The sequence below is a fragment of the Eleutherodactylus coqui genome, chromosome 2, assembly GCF_035609145.1.
Source record: "Eleutherodactylus coqui strain aEleCoq1 chromosome 2, aEleCoq1.hap1, whole genome shotgun sequence".
Classification (NCBI taxonomy): domain Eukaryota; kingdom Metazoa; phylum Chordata; class Amphibia; order Anura; family Eleutherodactylidae; genus Eleutherodactylus; species Eleutherodactylus coqui.
This window is the reverse complement of record NC_089838.1, coordinates 227743270-227765617: the sequence shown is the minus strand read 5'-3', so window position 1 is coordinate 227765617 and position 22348 is coordinate 227743270. Positions and strand designations below refer to the sequence as shown.

At 39.9% G+C, this 22348-nt stretch overlaps 1 protein-coding gene across 2 annotated transcripts in view; it reads left to right on the top strand.

Moving 5' to 3' along the window:
- The window catches only part of UNC13C (unc-13 homolog C), a 457400-nt gene that overhangs the window by 330056 nt on the left and 104996 nt on the right, over positions 1–22348 (top strand). For both annotated transcript variants that reach the window (XM_066592576.1, XM_066592575.1), the window contains 4 exons: positions 10729–10855; positions 16839–16935; positions 17322–17465; positions 21637–21714. In XM_066592576.1, coding sequence (XP_066448673.1) covers positions 10729–10855; positions 16839–16935; positions 17322–17465; positions 21637–21714 — 446 coding nt within the window. The remainder of the gene's footprint in view (positions 1–10728; positions 10856–16838; positions 16936–17321; positions 17466–21636; positions 21715–22348) is intronic.

The following is a 22348-nucleotide window of genomic DNA, read 5'->3' as shown; positions in this document are numbered from 1 at the left end:
ATATATGCACTTTTATCAGATGTAATAAAAAATCTAACAACGTAGTAAGCTCTGACTTTTCCAAAAGATATGTGGAGCTGCAGGAGCGAGCGCTAGTGCATTGTATCAGTGTGTGACATTCTGCCTTTCTAGGGGATTCTCTAATATTCTGCAGAACTTTACAATGAGGAAATTGTGACGAGCGTCAGGGGAGCTTTGTAGATAGAAATAATTAGGGGGGAATATTTACATTTACTACTTTTTATTGATGGAATTAAAGCTTTACTGCAGATATTGAATATGTTTACTTTACATCTACATCACCTTTCCTGTAGTATAGCACTGGCATGATAACATTGTATATGATGCTGCTACGTGATACTGTGCAGATAATGCTACATTGTGTTGCTTTTAGTGCTGAATGATTTTTGTTGCTGTTTATTGTTCAACATGTAGCAGTAAATATAGCATAGCAAATAAGGGCTATAAATGACATTGGCACTTCTTGATATAGGGCGCCTGCACACAAGCAGAAATTCCGCGGCGGGATTTCCCGAGGGATTTCCGCCGCTGGAAGCCTGCATAGGATTGTGTTAACAAACGCAATCCTATGCAGACGGCCGCGGTTTGGCTGTGCAAAATTTCGCGTGACAAACAAACCACGGCATGTCCTATTTCTGTGCGGGCCTCGCAGAGCACCGCACAGAAACATCACTCATCCGCTGACGGCTCCAGCCTGCGCATGTGCCGGCTGCCCGGCAAGCCGGCACATCAAACAGCTGGAGCCGCAGGCGTGGGTGAGTACACGCTGGTCCCTGCAGGCGCTCGGGTCGGGTCCCACGGCGAGAATCCTTGCGGCCGGATCCGACCCACCAGTCTGCAGGCGGCCATACTGTGTAATAATGCACTTTAATAGGGCTGGCTATGGGGAAACCCAGCACACTTACTGCAGCGGATGACCTGAAGATTTTGCCAGTAATGCTTCCAACTATTTCCCAACATGGGTGGGCAAGGCTCCAGCCACATGCATTAACCACGGTGTGGGACGCTTTCACTTTAGCTAATGGATGGTGTTGATAGATGGCGCATACAAGACAACCTCATTAAACCCACCCTTTTGTTCTAGGACAGAATTCTGTCCTGGGACAGAAAATGGAGGATATATCGCCTGCAGTTGTTCTTCTCTGTTGTCCAAGATGGTTGAAGCAGTTTTCTAACTACTAATGCACACTGTCTTGCTCTCGGATTTGGCCAGTGCTGAGCAGCTCTGGCCAGTCAGAGCGCAGGTATAGTACAGTACTAGTGTAACACTACCAATGCACCATGGGGATTATGAAGTCTGAAGATTGTGTTGGCCACAGGCAAAAGAAAGTACCCAGACCAGGCAGATCGGAAGGACAGCAGAAATCAACTACTGAAGGTGATATACTCCATGTTCCCTCCAGTCCTAGGACAGGATTTTGTCCCAAATCTGGAGGGTTGCTTCAAAGATTGCCTCCAGTTTAGAGATACTCTGCATTCAAAAATTGAGAAATAAAAAATTAACGTATAATGCAAATAAAGGGAAATCTACATAGACTGTCATTTTAAACCTACATCTGATGAGCCCACATCGTCATGACCCCATCTTGCTAAGCTCTGCCCATTTTTAGAAGAGTGGCTGGCGCAGTGCAAACAGACCCAAAAGTCACTATTTTTTTGTGCAGGTGGGATCTTGGTGTGAAAGTGATGCGCTTTTATTTAAAAAGGCATTGCATCTATGTAAATGCGATTTTCATACACATTTTTCACGCTTGTGAAAAAAATTGTGATTCCAATAGTTTTAATGGTAAAAATCCTATCGACCTTGCATGCAAATCCGCAGGGCTCACAAGCGTGATGCCATTTTTTTAAAGCAATCCCATAAAAGTAATGGGCAATACCTTGCAAAGAATCACCGAAAAATGGGACATGCAGCGGTTTTTCAATCTTGCAGCATCTCTGTAAAAGAAATATCATTCATGTGAAAAAACACATTGTAATCAATGTGTCATTTTCACGCGTGAGATCCGTCCATATCGCAATTGGACAGAATTCGTACTTAAAGGTTGACCATTCGAATCCTGCCTTATAGTGCGAATACATCGGTGTACGGTAAGCCATATGCTTTCTATGTTCACTGAAGTTTGGCACACTGTGAGCTCATATTTACCTATTTAAATTGTCTTCTCTAAGCAGTAGTCATCAGTTTAGTGCTTATGTGAAAGTGTGCATAATAAATAGAATGCCAAATCTAGAATGCCTAAATGTAAAACTATAGTCCTACAATCCCGCTATTGTCTCAATGTGTCATTTAAGAACTATCCAAACACTATTGAAATACGGCTTAGTAAATGGGTATACACCTTGCTGTTGAATCAAAGCCAGCTCTCTTAGAAATTCTTGTAAAACTTGAACATTAAGCCACATAAATATAAAATGCCTTGCGGAATCAACACACCATAACCTACCTGGAAGCTATGAATTACATTGTCACAGTTTAAGTTCTAGAAGAATAGGTATACAGCACAATAGAAAACATACAAAGCCTATGCCTTGGTACAGAAAGAGAGGATTTTGCAAGTCATATCCAAATGACTAGAGTCACAGACGGAGAGTGAAATAAATGGAGATCTCCATGGATGAAAGGCGATATGACTAGCTGAGAAGTAATTCCTTCGCAGAAATCAATTGCAAGCCAGGATTAAATCTGGCAGAATCTGGGAGGAAAATGCAGAAGGCACTAAGATTGCAAAGTACGCTTCCATTCTAAAGCTGCGCCCCTGTGCCTGATGCTCAGGGGAATTCCACATGTGGAGTATAATCCAGTACTATATAGGGGTCTAGAGCTTCTGCATTGTTATATTCTTGCACTCCAGCAGATGATTTGCTTCTGTTTGATTACATATTGGATTTGTAGTAAGGGTGTGTGAATCATTATTATTATGTATGCCCATCATAATGTCACTACTTCGTTACTTGCATTGATGCTTATGCTGTGAAATGATTAGGGAGAGGCTTTACAGCTATCATTAACACATCCCAATATATTTTACAGATGGCTATTACTTCTTCTGTTTCTTTTTACATACAGTAGATGATGAATTCTACTTTATAGATGTTCAATAATATTATGAGACCATGGAGGGCAAGGTGTGAATTCTGAATCGAAGTCTACTATAATTATGAGTATGTAGCAGGACTGAATGTTCTTTATAAAAGCTCATCAACAGTTTTACTATAGTCTTATGGAATACCCCTTATTAAATACACTGAGATGTTGATTTTTGGTGAATGGCAAACTCAACCCAGCTACATATCCATAGCCATTGGTTTAATTTATTGGATTAGTTATCAAGTATTGCATTAAGTACACCATTTGTACTGTGGCAAAACATGTTTTACAATGACTGTATTGAGGTGAGGGAAAACCTCACCTTCACATATTGCAATGATTTCCTTTAAAGTACAATAAATTTGGAAAATCTTAAGACCCTTTCACGTTTTTAACATTTTATGTTGTTGTGGCCTTGTGCGAATAAAAAAAGAAAAAAAAGTTTTCCCTGTCATTCTGCACTCAATACCCCATAATAACAAAGTAAAAATAGAATGTTAGGAATCTCTGTATATTTTTTGGCCCCTTAAGTTCGGGGCCCCTTTTTTTCCCCCCACTTTTAAAAAATCGTAACTCTTTTATTTATTCAACAATTTAGATGTTTTTTTGCGGAGCAGGTTGCATTTTTCAATGGTACTATGTAATGTAACAACAAATGTTCTGAGCAAATTCTAAGTGGAGTGAAATGGGGAATAAAGCGCAATTGTGCTATCTTTGGGGTGGAGGTGGGGGGTCTTGTTTTTATGATGTCAATACTGTAACAAAAATGACATGATAACTTTATTGACATGAAACATCTCAAAGATGATCAAGAAATGGAAGGTCCCCCAAAGCTACATTTCAAGTGTCATACCAAAGAGTCTGAATACTTGTGTTAATGCAAAATGCATTGTAGGTGTCATACACTGCCCCAGGAGAAAAGTTAGTCAGCTCCAGAGCTAGATAGAGATAACTTTGTGCATGAGCCAAATGTTTGCCTATTTAGTTCTCTTTTTTGCTCGACTGGTCAATGCCACAGTACAATTTCAGACATATTTGATAATAGTAATTCATTGTTCCCATTTTATTTTATATATCTGTATCAAAGTAGCATCCGGGTTGTAGAATAGTGAGCGAATGTACAAACTGAAATAACATAAAAACTGTAAATATTTGCAAAAATGAATTGGTTATAGATGAATGAATACCATGTCAAAAGCCATAGCTAGTGTCTTTTCATGTGTAACATACATGATTTAATTTCTTTGCTCAGAATTCTAACTTTTAATGATTGGCATGAAAGCTGAAAATGAGTGTTGGTATGATGTATTCTGGCACTGTCACTGCATCTTGGGTGGATTTTCTGATTTTTGTATTTCAAGCACTGTACAGATAAAGTAGACATTCCATTCATGTACAATGAACAGATTTCAAGCACTGATAAGTAGAACCAGCCAAGCGATCAGAGATATTTTAGTAGCATTATGGCATATCAGAATCAGTGTCAAGCTAAAGTTGCATTTATTGATTTGTACACAGTATTTATGTCAGGTCTACGACAATTTTTTATACTTCTGGTGGAGCAGTAGCAAATGTTTCAAAAATGCCTAAAAATGCATTAAATGTAGAATATAGAAAATAAGTCATAAAAAATTTTAAAATAAATATTCTGTCTTAAGAGGCATCAAAAGAGATTTGTCACTGCAAATCTGAACAGCGAATGTTTTATATGTATGTATATATATATATATATATATATATATATATATATAATTATCATATAGCAAAATATATATATATATTTTCCTGTATGATGATAAATCTTTATTTCTATAGCGCCAACATATTCCGCAGCGCTAGGTGAAAGGTATTCCATGCTTGTTTCACATCACCCTGCAGCAAGTTGTTGAACCGGTCATCTTTGAAGAGCTCTCGAATCTGAGGAGCCACAAAAACTCCCTCTTTAATCTTTAGAATGTTAGGATGTTGTTTAGCATGTTTCAGTCCTACTGAATAAATTTACACTGTAAAATACAGAAAAAGAACTATATGAAACATCTTTAAAACAAGAGCCAGTAAAAAATGTTCATGGTCATATTCATGTTCAGCACACCAAGATACCACAGATTAGGACCTTTTTCAGTCAGTAACAATTTCAGTGTTGACCAGTGTTATCTTTCTCCTGCGGGATTTTGCTCAATAATTGTCCCATGTAAAAGCATTAAGAAACTGAACAAGAATCGTCCAGTCATTCATCCTTCAAGCAGCTTAAAAGATGAACCACTATTGTTCAGTGTAAGCAGCAGCTGTTCAGTACTGAACAGCCGCTGCTTATAGTGAATGGAGATGGGTCGGGGAGAGTTGGCGAGAACTCTCCTCCAGCCGCCCTGCCTTCCTGCTGGCCACTCTGTAAGCAATCCATCGATGCTCGCTCCTGTGCATAGTGAGCATCACAGGGACGAGTGTCGGGCCCTAGTTGTCAGTCCAGCTTTACTAAGAGATCTCCTATTGAGACTTAGAGTGCAGTCTCAATATACAGTAATATGCAGAAGCTAAAAAAGTGTCAAGTCTTTTAACTAAACCCTATTGCAAACATGATTGTCCGTCTTACATGCATTTAAGAAGTGGAAAAAATTGTCCCACAAAGGTGTCCATAACCTTTAATAATAGAAAATGCTAAATAAATAATAGATATTCCAGCAATCAACCTTTGATTCTCTCCTTTAACCTTGTTTGTCAACCTAAGCAATACATAAGTAAATCTTCTCTGTGTCCCATGAGCTCACCTCCTTGTCTAGTGACTAGCTGTATGACAGTTGGCTGAAGCAGGACCTTCCACCTCTGCCCTGTCTGCGGTAGGACAAAAAGAAGGTTATGCCCCGCTTCTCTACTAAACCCTACCGCCTCAGGGAACAGATCAGCTGGAGAATAACCCTTGTGTACCCTGCAGGAATTCTACACTACGTGACGTTTTAGTGGTATGCAGAAAATCACGCAGACTAACAAACAGTGGGAACAAGATTATATCCTGCTAACTTGTATCATTTATTTCTTGGTTTAGTGTTCCTTTAATGGAGTGAGTATATTTGTGCCTTTTATAGCAATACTAAATACTTGATAGCAATATTAAATGTCATTAAATAACCTTAAATAATCATTTATAGTATGAAGCTGTTTGTTAACAGATGAAATTCATACATCTAGCAAGCACAATTAAAGGGGTTGTCTCGCGAAAGCAAGTGGGGTTAAGCACTTCTGTATGGCCATATTAATGCACTTTGTAATATACATCGTGCATTAAATATGAGCCATACAGAAGTTATTCACTTACCTGCTCCGTTGCTGGCATCCCCGTTGCCATGGCTCCGTCTAACTTCGGTGTCTTCTTGCTTTTTTAGACGCGCTTGCGCAGATCTATCTTCTCCATTCGGCTTGGCTCGGCATCACCGGCATTTTGGCTCCGCCCCCTTGTACGCATCATCGCGAAGCTCCGCCCCCGTCACATGTGCCGATTCCAGCCTCTGATTGGCTGGAATCGGCACATGTGACGGGGGCGGAGCTTCGCGATGATGCGTACAAGGGGGCGGAGCCAAAATGCCGGTGATGCCGAGCCAAGCCGAATGGAGAAGATAGATCTGCGCAAGCGCGTCTAAAAAAGCAAGAAGACACCGAAGTTAGACGGAGCCATGGCAACGGGGACGCCAGCAACGGAGCAGGTAAGTGAATAACTTCTGTATGGCTCATATTTAATGCACGATGTATATTACAAAGTGCATTAATATGGCCATACAGAAGTGCTTAACCCCACTTGCTTTCGCGAGACAACCCCTTTAAGAAGTGAGCAGAGATATTTAAAAACTCCATCAAATGATACACGTAGGTCTGGCGCTACTAAGTCACTGTAATTGGAAAATGGCAAATTGAGTAGTGATGTTGTGATTACCTCTCACTGCACATTGTATCCCACACTTTGTCATCAATACTGAGATACATGGCCTCCCAATCTCTACCGTATCCTATGTAATATACTTTAGACAGTTTGACTCCCTGTTAGACAGTGTTTAACCATAGCAGGAGCAAAATGCAAACAAACAAGGTTAAACATCAACTCCAAAACAAAGTGAAATGAAGATATGCAGGTGGACATTACAATAGTTGTATTGTAAATATACAAACAGGGTATAACAGCACCAAGAAGCATGCTAACAAACATATACTGACCACAGAAGGGGCCAAAATGCTGCTTGGCGGCATATGAAAAATGAAGTATTATAAATAAGCTATTTAGTGGTATAATGAAATACCATGATAATTAGACATTGTGACAAAGCTATCATTCAAAGTGCTAACGACAACTTATCCGTGAGTCTGTATGTGCTGTGTGAGTTCCATGCAGAACCTGACAACAATTGTGATGATGTCACCATCATGTAATCAGTTACCGTCTCTTAGCTCCGCCCCTGATCACATGACAGTGATGTCATCACAGGTCCTTTATCCTTGTGCACTGAATGAGGGTTTACGGGTGGACTACATGTCCAACAACTCCCTGCAGCCTATGGATACAGCAGTACTCAGTCTGATTGTGACACAGCTGGACACCCGTGTGGAGACTCTAATAAATGAGACCTCACAAATTTACACATACATTGCTGGCAGTGCATACTGACCAACAACATTGAAGCGTAGTCCTTCACCACTATCTTCACATCTCATGAACATGATATCATGTCAACTTAAGTGCTAATGCCGCTAACACCAGTCGCGCCTTTATCTTATTGTGAACCGTTGGCCAGTGTTGAAACAATCATTTTCACTCTACAGTTATATATTAGTAAGTCGCGCACTGCGCCACCAAACACACTGGTACTATAAACTAACTACTAATACTATAATACTAATAGTATCATGGACTTTGTAATGTATATACTAGAGTAATAGTGTTAACGGACTGCCTTCTACTTCAAATGGTGCAGGATAATTAAAACCAGCCAAGATCTACAATATCAGTGCTGTGTTTTAGAAGGAATGTCTAAAACTGGGTCTAGCCATTTAGCCCGAGATGCAAAAGTAGGCCACATTGTAGTTGGTCCCATTGCAGGCTGAATACGAACCATTGGTCAGTCATCGTGAAAGGAGATTTTCTATTATACCTAATATTGCAGCAATATTGCGAGGTGTATCGCTGGTTTTAGGTTCCTTAAGTTTTTGTACAGTGTAGCCTGTGTGCATTCTTCCCAAGATAAGACTAAGATGCTCAATTAAAGTTTTTATTCTAGCATCTTTTTTTAAAGCACTAAGAGCATTATGTTACAGCCTTTGAAGTTAAAAGTGCATTATAAACAAAAAGCACTAAAAGAGACAAACCTTTTAGGAACAAAGATTTAAGCCGAACACAAAATGGAAAGCGACTCTTAAGACATTCAGTAATGCAAATTCCACTCTACATGTTTACTGACTTTACCCACATGATAAATGTGCAGGATGATCAGATGCTGACAGAACTAAATGTCATTAAATAACTGGATGTAAAATCATTAGACTCCGTAGTGTGTGTTGATTCATGCTACACAAATTATGAGAGTTCACAAGAAGGTATTTTTGAAAGTACAAATTATGTTTTTGTAAGTTTGTATTAGCTTAGAACTCTTAGATTTTAAATTAGTTCTTAGAAATTTAGGGTAAAAGAGTAAAGATTTAGCCAAGCTCCACACAGGTGATCCCGATTTTTGCCGCAAGAAAATCGTAGCAAAATCGCGTCTTTTTCCCGCGATTTTTGAACGGCAGTGCTGCTTTTTCTCGCAAAATCAACGCTGCCACTTGTGATTTTACCGCTTATTTAGTGAAAGTCGATAGGACTTTCCAATGTTAAAAATCACTTTGCAACACAAGTTAGTTGCATTGTGATGCGCTATAAAGGAGGCTCCATAGGGAAACATGGGAGATAAAAAATTATAATAATCGCACATCTAATTGAAAGATAAATTATGCTGCCATTTTTTGCTCTCGCAGCATCGCATGAGTGAAAACATCACTAACGGGAAGGAAACCATTGTAAATCATTGTAATCTACTTTTTTACTGACTTTCGCATCACATGAAAATCACACCGTTTTCTTGCCTGTGTGAAACCACCCTTAGGCCTCACTCGCACGACCGTATGCGTAAAATGCTTCAGGGTTCCCACTAATGTCAATGGATCAATGAAAACCCACTGACTTTCATTGACTCAATTCACCGCATGTCACACGGCCATACATCGCATTTAATATGTGCCAAAATAATGGTCCTGTGAATGAGCCCTAAGGGTAAGGATTAGGCAGGATAATGTATGGCAGAGCAAAACAGGCAATATGTTCTGATACAGTAAGCAAGAATATCAGATATACTATTCTTAAATAATATGTCCACCTTGGCAGCCATTTCTTCATTGTTAAAATCACCTAAATTAAAAATATATACACTACATGTACATTAACCCTTTCCAATCCAATTTGTATGCTGGTTTTCCTAGGGGACTTACTCTTTGTCTGCCGCTATACAACGGCGCTATATGCTGGCTAAAGCCAGTCCTGCATGAGGTGACAGGTTGGATAGGCTCCGACAGCAGAGAGGCTGGCAATATACAGTAAGAGAACCCAGACAGATGTCTTTCAACATCAGAGCTGTACAGCCTTAAATCATAATGTCTTAAGACGTCAGACAGTGGATTGGAAAGGGTTAATACTTTTGTAATAATTTTGTTCATTCAAGTTGGGAACAGATGGAAGGCAGAATGACAACAGGACCAAGCTAAACATTGCTTGTTTGTAGTCTTTTATATAGGTTTACATAGAAGCCAAGGACAGAACTGTAGGATTTTTTTAATCAAGGTTATTTATAAAATTGCTTCATTTTTTATTTTAATTGATATGTATTTGAATAATGAGAAAGTGATTGTGAAGCTGTACATATGCATTAAGTAAGTGGGAGATATAAAATGAATCCGAAGAAAAGGCACACAATGCGCACCATGGGGCTTTGGCAGTACTGACAACTACAGATGAAAATAGTATTGTACTAATCTGGTAGGGTTGTGCTATTCACAGGCAAGAAATTGAGATCCGTGTGAATGAAACATGACTAGAGTGGCTATAGCTAATCCTTGTGGGTCCAGAGGACCCTATTAGCTGCTATAGCTGCAGAGGTACAATGACATATCATACACAATGTTGTAAACATGTACTAGGGAGTTTTCTCACTATACCAATAAATGCTTTCTAAACTTCCAGTACCATGCATGGAAATGTCATTGGCCAAGTAATGCTTTTTTCTTATGTGCCTAAATTCCTATCACTGACTTCTTATGGCTTACCGCTCATCTCAGCTTTATTTGTAAACATTCTCAGGATAGATCTTGTATCTAAGAAGGACGCATCCGCTAGGATTTCAGTAAGAAATATTTCACTTCACATTTAATCGAATCACGAAGAGGATGTTTGTAGTCTGGCTGATGATGGTATTTTAGAGGTATCTCATGCTCTTAACGCATCACACAATTTACTTGTATAAATTTTCACTATAATCCCAACAATGAAATTGCTACAATGTATTGTTACTCCGGACATACAATGGAGAGTTTAAATCTTTCTATTACAGAACATGAAAAGCACCGTCTATGCAAGAGTACAGATTATATGAATTTGCACTTCAAAGTGAAATGGTTTTATAATGAATATATTCGAGAACTTCCTGCATTCAAGAATACCGTCCCGGAATATTCTCTGTAAGTCTTATGTCTGCATTTCGGAAATTAAATTAACACTGACAATACTGTAGATAAAATGATGTCCATTGTAAACTTCAGTTAGTATCTGGGATCTATGCAGCATGATTATATGATATAGAGGTTTGTTTTTTTAATGCTCAGACTAGATATTACAAGACTTTTTCTGATTGGATATATATGTCTACCAGCCAGCATTTGCCTCACAATTTCCCTATCTTATTGCCTTTTTTAAAAAACTTTTTTCCCATTTGTTCTCTATCAACAAATATTATTTTCTTGAGTTTTTCATTATTTGATAGTAAGTTATACAGTCATGAGAAAAACTAAATACACTCTCTTTCAAATTTATGGTTTTACGTATTAAGACATAATAAACACCTGTCCTTAGAAGATCTTAAAATTAGATAAATAAAACCTCAGATGAATAACAAATTACACCATGTCATTATTTATTTAACAAGAAATACTTTGTTCCCTGAAAATAAGATCTACCCTGAAAATAAGCCCCACCCTAATTTTTGGGGAAGGTTGGAATATAAGTCCTACCCTGAAAATAAGCCATAGTTACATTACATTAAAAAAAAGAATTGATTACCTAGCAGGCTTAGTCCAGGTCCCTCCCACTGCTCTATAGAGGTTCAGCACAGTTCCCGCTCGTACAACATCACTTTCTGCTTACAGAATTAATAAATCTCACCTCCAGGAAGCAATGGCTGTGATTAGTTCTTTGACCACTGCTCAGCCAATCAATGCAGCGCTGGATGAACCAATGCGATGGCTGTGATTGGTAATGGCTCAGCCAATTCATAAATCCCACCTCTACAACACAATGGATGTTGATTGCTTCTTCCACCGCTGCCCAGCCAATCAATGCAGCACTGGATAAACCAATCATAGCCATCGCATTGGGTCATCCAGTGCTATATTGGCTGAGCAGCGGATGAAGAACCAATCACAGCCATCATTTCCTGGAGGCGGTTTTTATGAATCCCATAATGAAGAAGTAATGTTGTATGAGCGGCTGGGTACTTCGTGAAGCGAGTCAGAGCTGTGAAGAGCAGCGGGTGGCACCTGGACAGAGCCTGCTGCGTAAGTATATAATAAGACCTTCCGCAAAAATAAGACCTAGTGCCTCTTTTGGGTCAAAAATTAAGACAGGGTTTTATTTTCGGGGATGCACGGTAGGACAAAATGCAGAAGCAGTGTGTGAAAAATTAACTACACCTCGTGAATCGATAGCTCGTAGAATGACCTTTAGAAGTATTAACTTGAAGTAATTGTTTTCTATATGATTTTAGCAGTTTCTCACATCGAGAAACTGGACCGAATTTTGGCCCACGCTTCTTCATAGCATTGCTTCATTTCATTGAGGTTTGTGGACATTCATTTATGCACAGCTCTTTTAAGGTCCCGCTGCAGCATTCAATTGGATTCAGGTTTTGACTTTGACTAGGCCACTGAAACACCTTGATTCTTTTTCAGCTACTCTGATACAGATTTGCTGGTGTGCTTGGGAACATTGTTGTGTTTCATGAGCCAGTTTCGACTAAGCTGTCTCCTGGCAGCCCTTCTAAACAAGCCATATTTGTTCAGTCTTTTTCTAATTGCATTGTCATGAGCTTGAACATTTAACATTACTAATTGAGGCCTTTAGGGTCCAACATGCAGCTCCTGTTTTTTTTTTTAATTTCTTTGATCATTGCACAGTCTGAGCTTGGACTGAAATTGCTAATATGTGCATGTAAAGTGGAGGCATTGCCTGCCCTCCCCATTACAAAAGAGTGGCATACAGCTGCTCTGTCAGAGTGGCCAATGGTCGTGCTTAGTCCCGCACCATCCAGTCCAGTACCCGGCTGGGAGAGGGAGAGGCAGAAGGCTAAAGCTTGCTAGCTCTGGTCTCAAAAGCGCTGACAAGTGCTGTTTGTTCCCCTACACTGGCCAGAGCTACAGCCGCGGAGGGGAGATGAAGCAGGTACCATATTGAAGCACCCTGTATGGCATAATTTTGTTGTACCCCCTAAGAGGCTGTACAGGGGTCTCAGCCCCCAGTGGTGATGTAAGCTGTGATATGACTAGCAGAACAACACTCAGAAGATCGGCCCCATTGATAGGGAAATGAGTGGGGATACCCACCTCCCAAGCATGGGAGAATGTTTTTTTGTGCCTTGCTGGTACGATATAAGAAGGCTGGAGCTATATCACAGCTGCAGACCCTGATGCAGGCAGAGTTGCCACCTAAAGAAAGTTAGCAAAGCCAGTCAGTGACACAGACACATTTGGGAGAATAGCAGAGCAGCAGATTGTGGCAGCACCCATTTAAGAGGGCCTGTTATGGGCAGTTTTTTCCCTACTTAGGAGCTGCCCAGGAAGAGAGTGCAGAAAGGGCCTTTATATTCCTGATGGTGGAACGAAAGGGACACCAGCCGCATCTCTGGGGTGAAGCATTCCACAGCCTGCTGGAGGAGTGGAAGACTCCCTCCCTGCATTGCCTATCACCATGGCGGTGCTGCAGAACAATCACCATGGACACTGCAGAATCACCACGAAGCATTTGAAATTTAGGCTTACAACCATAATGATGATGTATGTAGCAATTACACTGCAGTAATAAGAAATAAAATTATGCTCATAATATATGAGAAACGCCATGTGCCTTGCTGCTGCCAGGAGGAACTATAGAGGAACAGAATGAGATGTATATGTTTGCAAGAGACACCATGTGATGCCCAGTGAAATTAAGAGTACTATCGATTTGAGTAAGAGAGTTTGTTATTGATTTATAACATAACGTTAAAAGTACATGAGCCCTCCTATGGAGCATAACCTGTTTATGATGCAACTGTTCAGTAAGATTACATTTTCATAGAAAAAGAATACGCCACCTCTGCCTCCATTTGTAATTGCTGCACCACCCAGAACCTGTGTCACTCCAGCACCTGTGACTAGTTACATCCATTCCTGGTAAGATTGTCAGCTGTCTTAAATGGTTTCTGCTTCTGAATAATCTTTCTCGCTGTAGAATGACGGACTCTAAATTGTTTAGACATGGATTTAAAATCCTTCACAGATTAATGGGTAGCAACAATTAGTTCTCTAAGATCATTACCTAATGTCTTTCCTCTTTGGCATGCCTGAATGCTCCAGACCAGCAAAATGCCAAAGCTTCTGGGTTTTTTTTTTGAGGTGGTCACACTTGCTGATGATTCCCTTTTATAAATGATCTGGAGGAGGAAATTAATGGAAAACTGATCAAATTTGCTGACGATACAAATTTAGGAGAGATAGCTAACACTAGGGAAGAGAGAAAGAGTATTAAAAAAGATCTAGAAAAGCTTGCACAGTGGGCAGCGACTAACAGAATGGTATTTAACAAGGAGAAATGCAAAGTCCTAAATCTGGGCAAGAAAAATGAAAAAAGCACAGAATAGGAGGAATTGAGCTAAGCAGCAGCACATGTAAAAAAAAACTTATACTAATAAATCAAAGACTGAACATGAGTCAACAATGTGATGCAGCAGCCAAAAAGCAAGCACAATTCTGGAATGTATTAAGAGAAGCATAGAGTCTAGATCACGTGAGGTAATTATCCTCCTCTACTCTTCCTTAGACCTTAGTCACACGGGCGTTTTTTCCCGTGATTTTCAGATCGCATGACGGATGCGCATCCGCAAATCGCGTGACCGGGGCTGAAAAATCGCCCGAAAAACTGCTCCTAGCCGCGTTTCATTAGAAACGGGCCGGAGCTGTCCAGCACATTGAATTCAATGAAGGCGCAAAAAAAGCTGGCTCCATTGAAAGCAATGGGCTGCGGGCGATCTCATGATGAATTTTCGGAAAGGGCTTAAAAATATAAGCCCTTCCCGGAAATTCATCCAGAAATGTGTAAAAACAAACAAACAAAAAAATACTCACCTGGTCCCGGCAGACGGAGTTCAGCGCGGCCGGCCGGCAGTTCTCCTGAACTGCTCTGAGTAGTATTCAGCAGCCGGGGATTTAAAATCCCCGCCTGCTGAATGAGCTGCCTCTGATTGGTCATAGCCTCACCAATCAGAAGCAGCTCTCACTCACACCCATTCATGAATTCATGAATGGGTGAGTGAGTGCTGCCTCTGATTGGCTCAGCGCAGGGACCAAGCAAGGGCAGCTCTCATTCAGCTGTGGCAGAGGAGAATGATTTGTCTACTATATGTTCTCAATGGGGTCGGCACTGCTGCCGCCGGCCCCATTGAGCGCATATAGAGAAGAGAACAGGAATCGCAGATCGCAGATAGGTGCAATCTGCGATTTCTGTTCTATAATTTATCGGACGAGTGCATAAAAAGCGCTCACGTGTCCGATACCATTGCAAAGCAATGGTTCTATAAAATCGCCATGCGCATGCGCAAATCGCGCGGAAAAAACGCCCGTCTGACTGAGGCTTAAGTCACCATACTGTGCCCAGTTCTGGGCACCCCACTTTAAAAAAGACAGACAAACTGGAGCAAGTTCAGAGAAGAGTTACCAAGATGGTGAGTGGTCTGCAAATCATGTCCTCTGAGGAATGGTTAAAGGATCTGGGAATGTTTAGCTTACAAAAAAGAATGCTGAGAGGATACTTAATACCTGTCTACAAATATGTGAAGGGCTGTCACAGTGCAGAGGGATCAGCCATATTCTTACTTGCACAAGGAAAGACTAGAAGCAATGGGATGAAACTGAAAGGGAGGAGACACAAATTAGATATTAGAAAAAACTTTCAGACAGTGAGGGTGATCAATGAGTGGAACCGGTTACCACCAGAGGTGGTGAGATCTCCTTCAATGGAAGTGTTCAAACAAAGGCTGGACAAACATCTGTCTGGGATGATTTAGTGAATCCTGCACTGAGCAGGGGGTTCGACCAAATGACCCTGGAGGTCCCTTCCAACTTTACCATTCTATGGTTCTATGAAGTGCATTTGATTAGCAGCACTTGTCTGCTACTTACTCCTTTAATTCGTATGGAAGCAGTAAGGGTGCACTTACATTTTCACACACTGCTGCTGAATTTTGGTCTAGTTTTTGTTAAATAAATAATAACACACTGTAATTTGGGATGTCTTGTTCATCTGAGGTTGCATTTATGTAATTTTAAGTCCTTTTGAGGTCCAGATTCTGTTTTTTAGTATATCCTGGAATGTAAAGCCATAGAATTCAAAGAGGGTGTACTTAGTTTTTCTCATGACATCTATCAAATTTCATTTTAAGATAGCCAAATATGTTAAGATAGCTAAATTTGCTCAGCCCTATGTCTCATATGCTTGTATTGGACCGCAAAATGTAAAACAGGTTCCCTTCGTTTCTCAAGCTACAGACGTATGACATAAAGGAAATATTTGGGCATGGTGCAATTAATGTAACACATAAGGAAAATAATGTCCTATAGGGCGAATGCAGAAAGCTGGGTCGGATTGCTCTTTCTCTGCTCTGTGATGTGCCGTCTGGCGCACAGCCGTACATGCACAGCGCAGAGCCGGGTGTCAGCAGTGACACAGCAGTGTGAGCCTCTGCGAGGCGCACACTGAAATAGGACATGCCGCAATTTCGTTACCACATGAGTTTTCATGCGGTCAAATCGCGGCTGTCTGAATAGGATTGCATAAACTAATGCAATCCTATGGCAGTGTGCAACGGCGGAAATTCTACGTGAAATCATGCTGTGGAATTTTCGCCCGTGTGCATTCAGCCTAAGTGCTTCACTAACTTGGGAGTAAGCCTTAAAGAGTAATATAGAAACAAACAAACACCAATGGTATAAACACTTACAAATTTGCCATTAAAATATGGTTTCAAATGACATTTTATCCTTTCACTTTCCACCCTTTACACCTGCAAGAAAGTCACATAGATAACCTCTAGCTTTTCTAAAATATGGAATGAATACATAAATAGGAAGAATTGGTGTCAAGACTTTTTAATTGTTCATTAATATTCATCTTACATTGAATTTTCTCGATTTTCAGGTGGTTTGAGCCTTTTGTTATTCAGTGGCTGGATGAAAATGAAGATGTGTCAATGGAATTTCTTCATGGAGCTTTGGGAAGAGATAAAAAAGATGGAGTAAGTCTTCTCAAGTCCGTTTCATTGTTCTAATAAAGCATAAAATGGGCAAAATAGTACAAATTAAAAGTCCCATTCATGCACCGCCTTAATGGGCCCACTGTACATCTTCACCTTACCGCTGGATCTATGCAAAGATCAAGATTAACATGCCAGTCTGTTAACTTAGTGTGCTGCTATGATATACTATCAGAATGGTGCACTACAGTAATAGTGTACTGTGCCACTGTCATGTTAATGATTGCTACATCTGTACATTTGATTTGGACTAACTTTATAATTGCATTATTGTCAAAAAGGGAGCGTTTTCACTGTACATGATTACAAATATACTGAAATGTAATATAAAAAATATTTTTTTCAGTTCTTTCTGTTATTCTTCTCAGTTTCAGGCCACATCTGAACATGCCTTGTTTTCCTGCTCAGTTGTTGATGTCTTCACACAATTAAATCAAAGCTTTGAGATTATCAAGAAACTTGAGTGCCCTAATCCAGAAGCACTTTCTCACCTAATGAGAAGATTTGCAAAGGTAACTTTCAGTGATTCTGTCTATGTATTCGGCATATAATGAGTAGAAATCTAGAAAAAGGCACCTTATTGTCCACAAATACCAGAGTTCATCTGTCATGAACTCTTGTAGGTAACAAGGCCTCTTTTGCTTTAGACCATTTAGATACATAACACTTTCTATGCACTGCAGAAAATAACATTGTATTAAACTATTGTCTCCCTTTTTTAGCCTACGGTAGTAACAATAATAGTTAGTCACTATTAAAATGTACAGTAAAATATTTCTGCATTGCCAATGTTACTGTTTCAATGGTGCTAGTGTTCCCGTTGGTGACATTACTCCAGTTCACAAGCAGTTCTTACACCATATCTACATACAGCGCTGATTGATACTAATGTATCATTGCTTCAGTGCTGATATCATTTATGATATCATGCTCTACTCCACTTATGTGTTGCATTTTGGCATGACTTATATTGTATCTACAATGCTAATGCTTATACATTTTGCTCATTGTTAATTTTAGTTGGCAGCACACCATTATTAACCTTGACAATTTCTGGACAATGGAAATATTCATGTTTTTTTATTACCACCTCAACAGACCCATTATGTAACATATAAGGGGTAAGGATCCCAATCTCTCTTCTTTTGAAGGGAGAGGGGTTAATATTTTTAATAGCCAAAGTAAATGAGCATTCAACTAGTGAAGATCGTTTTGGAGACGTATCTTGCTGCTGTCTGAGAACCCTTAGGCTCGCCCAGATATTACTTCGCTTATGCTGTTTCAGTGGTTCAGCTCAGCAAGAATAGCTCCCTGGAAATTTTCTATAACGTTGCCAACTGTGCTACATGAACTGCACCATCTCACACTATTCTTACCACTGCACCTGCTCCTTTTACACCTTAAGATATTGTAAGAATGGTTTTCCATATGATAGAAAACAATCTCTGAATTAGCAAATCTATTATCTAAGCCCCCATTTAAAAATCCTGACTACCTCTAGCGTATATCAGGTCCAAGTATGAAGAATCAGTCTACTATATACAGTATGCAGTCAATATCTAATTGATCCAACCACTGGGAACACTGCAAATCATGAGGGCAAAGAAACCATCCTCTTGTGGCTTCTCATGATAATCCTACTGTGGCACTGTGTCAGGAATGAGACAGTGTTGTGATTTCTACAGGATGCATGTCAGGAGTTGCAATGTATTGTTAAGTAACTGAATGGGGAACTGCACTCTTCAGGGTTCCACAACCTATTTTCGATTGGGAGCAGTGGGTTGGATGTCCATGTGCTATCTGCTGCAAAGTTGTACCCAAATTTCTCAGGCGCAATATAGAAAAAGAGGAACCTGCGGACCAGCCCTTTCCAGATCCACAGGGGAGCATTGACCATTCAGACAAGCAAGCAACTTTGAAAGGAATTCTAGCTCATCCAGAGACTCAGAAAAATATAAAAAATCCACTTTATTTCATAAAAAAAACTGAAGGATGACCACGACTACAAAACCCTCTCTGACGCTATTATAGCATGCAACTGCACCCTTAGTCATAGCAAAAATAATCACCAGCACACCGTTTAAAAAGCAAATGGATAATTACAGACACCTCAATCTCAATTAACAGGTCAGAGGGTAGAGCAGCTATCAACATCATGATAACATCTTATATTTGTTACATAATAGCTAATATATATATATGAACAATATCCCTGCAAAAAAGATGTAATAATCATCCATGTAAGATATGATATTCATAAACAATCATTGATATTGCAATTGCATAGAAATATATAACTATACTTGATTTATAAAGTGTACGTTTTTGTAATCGCATAACGGTGGGAACTACAGATAATAGTGTTCCTGCTTTGGTTTACATCATATATGTATATTATGGTGGGATTACTTCCACCAGCACTGGATTTCTGTTGGGGCACTAGTGGGCAGTTCTGTGCGCATGTCGGGCGAAGTTACGGGGGCACAAGCTATGTTATTTGTTTTTGTGAACGTATAATTGAGGGAATTATAGGTAACCTGCTTTGGTTTTATCACACATATAAGGTAATTAACCTGAAGTTTTGGGTAATATGTAATAATAAATAATCTTTATTTGTGTAGCGCTAACGTGTTCCGCAGCACTTTCAAAGCACGGGGGAACACAAACCAAGGCAACAATTACATGTGGTATACATTTATTTGGAGAGAGATGGGGTGGAAGTGATACAGGAGCAGGAGATGAGGCACGGGGGGAACACAATAGTATGAAAATTGCATATGGTATTTAATTATTAGGAAACAGAATGGGTGGGTGATTAGGAGGTACAGGGGCAGAAGATGTATACGATAGGCAAAGTGGAAGGTGTGGGGAACCATCGGAGGGGCAGGGGGCATGTTGTCAGAGCTGGGGGATTGGATCAGGAGATTCGGGATGCCTCCCTGAAGAGGTGCGTTTTGAAGGCGCGTTGGAAGTTCCGTGCATCGAAGATCGTCCAGATGTTTTGGGGTAGTGCGTTCCAGAGGACTGGTACTGCACTAGAGAGGTCCTGGAGGCGAGAATGTGAGGATCAAAATAGAGGGGTGTTGAATCTAAATGTGTTGACGGATCAGAAAATTAATCTAGCTGCTACTTTTAGTATGGATTGCAGTGGGGAGAGTCTGGTGCGGGGAAGGCCAATGAGCAGCGAGTTACAGTAATCGAGCCGTGAATGGATGAGGGTGACAACGAGCGTTTTTAGCGTGCCTCTGGTGAGGAGCGGCTGGATTTTAGCAATATTTCTGAGATGCAGGTGGCATGTTTGGGCCAGAGATTGGATGTGGGAGGTGAAGGAGAGGTTGGAGTCCAGTGTGACCCCAAGACAGTGGGCATGTTGTTAGGGGGCTATTAGATACTAGAATGGAGATGTTGAGAGGAGGTCGGTTGGAAGGCGAAAAGATGAAAAGGTCAGTTTTAGAGAGTTTAAGTTTGAGAAAAAAGGAGGACATAGTGTTAGAGACAGCGGACAGACAGTCGGTGATATTTTGGAGGAATGCTTCAGAGATGTCTCAGTAATAAATGTATAACTGGGTGTCATCAGCATAGAGATGGTATGTGGGGCTTGTTTTTCACAATCGACTCCTGGTGTGTGGTATCCATGTTTGGATGTTTAGATCAACATATGATGTTTATATTTCTATGTAATTGCAATATTATTGATTTTTATGAATTTAATATCATACATGCATTATTACATCTTTTTTGCAGGGATATTGTTAATATAACAAATTTGAGATGTTATCACAATGTTGGTAACTGCTCTATCATCTGACCTGTTAAGTGATATTCAAGTGCCTGTAATTCTTTATTTGCTTTTTACGACTAAGGCACAGTTACACGCTGGAAACGTTTTTGTAGTGGTGGTCATCTTTTACTTTTTAATATTTATGAAATAAAGTGGGTTTTTAATATTTTTCTGGGTCTCTAGAAGAGCTGCAATTCCTTTTAATTTGCACACAGCTGACTGAATACAGCCTAAAGAAACCCATACACCTATTTTTCTCAATTCCAATATAAACACGAACTTGACTTTTTTAACCTAATTCCTAATAAAGTTATTTTTTTAATATTCTATATCTGTGACGGCCCTAACGTTGAATATATAGATTTCTCATACCATTGTAATTTGTCAATATAAACACGAACATTTCATTCAGCCTAGTATTCATATGTTTTACATGGGCAGAGCGGAGACAGCCAGACACCTCTGGTGGTTTATCTCCAGGGGAACAAGGATTGGAAGTTGAAACTTGGCGTACCTGATCCTTCTTTTTCCCCACATCATCTGTTAGGGAAAAGTTATGTGGTCCTGCTGAAATTGGCAGGTTTGAATGACTGTAGTCTAATCTGTATGGGGTCCTAACACTGGCACATGAAACATTGGTCTTGTGCCGCTCAATGCTAGCATTCTATTTCATATCACTGAGCTGTCCTTCCCTGTCTCGTCTGATATCATTGTGTTGTATATTTTTGTACTGAGTGATTTTTATCATGTTCAGTTTTTTTTATTTTTTCCAAACGCAGTTAGCTTGAATGTGTACGCCAATGTAGACTAGAAGCTGTGTGAGTTTAGTGAGCGGTTAGCAAATAACAGTGCACAATGTACATGCTGTTATTCTATTGCAATTACATATGCTTTCATTTTAGACTATCAACAAAGTGCTTCTTCAGTATGCTGCAATTATATCCAACGATTTCAGCTTGTACTGCGGTAAAGAAAATGTGGTGAGTACAAAGCGCTGGATTTTGCTGTGTTTTTTACACAGATAAAAAGTCCTATAACAGGGTTTAAATGCAAATGCAAAACCCCCTGGTGACTGAGTCCTGACTTCACACTTTGTGATGCTTTGGGCAACATGGCCATGTACTGATAAGTGATACAGAAGTGTTATTGTCAAGGCATGCTGGGTGCGGTTAGACTTGCAAATGTAGTTATTTAATGTTAGAACACTAGACAGTACAATGTTACAGCTGCTGTAGAAGTTGGTTTTGATGAAAATTGTCAGTTTATTTGAAATTGCGGGAAAATCCATGACTCATATAGGTATTAAGGCCATAGAAACCAGAGATAAATTCTACAATTCCTATATATTAGGCAGCTGGTTTGTCTGAAGTATATCACTGAATGGCTAGACAGTAGTATAGTACTACATTGACTAGCCCCTTCTACAGCCTTCATTCAAATGGGTGTATGATAACCCTGTTTTAAACCATTTAGGACCAGGCACTGTAAATATACGGCGCTTGGTCCCGGGCTTAAAGCCCAGTTGTATGTAAAATTACGGGATTAAAGACTCCTGCTTCTGTAATCAATCAGAAGCAGAATGGGTTGTCAGCTGTAAGTCACAGCTGATAAACA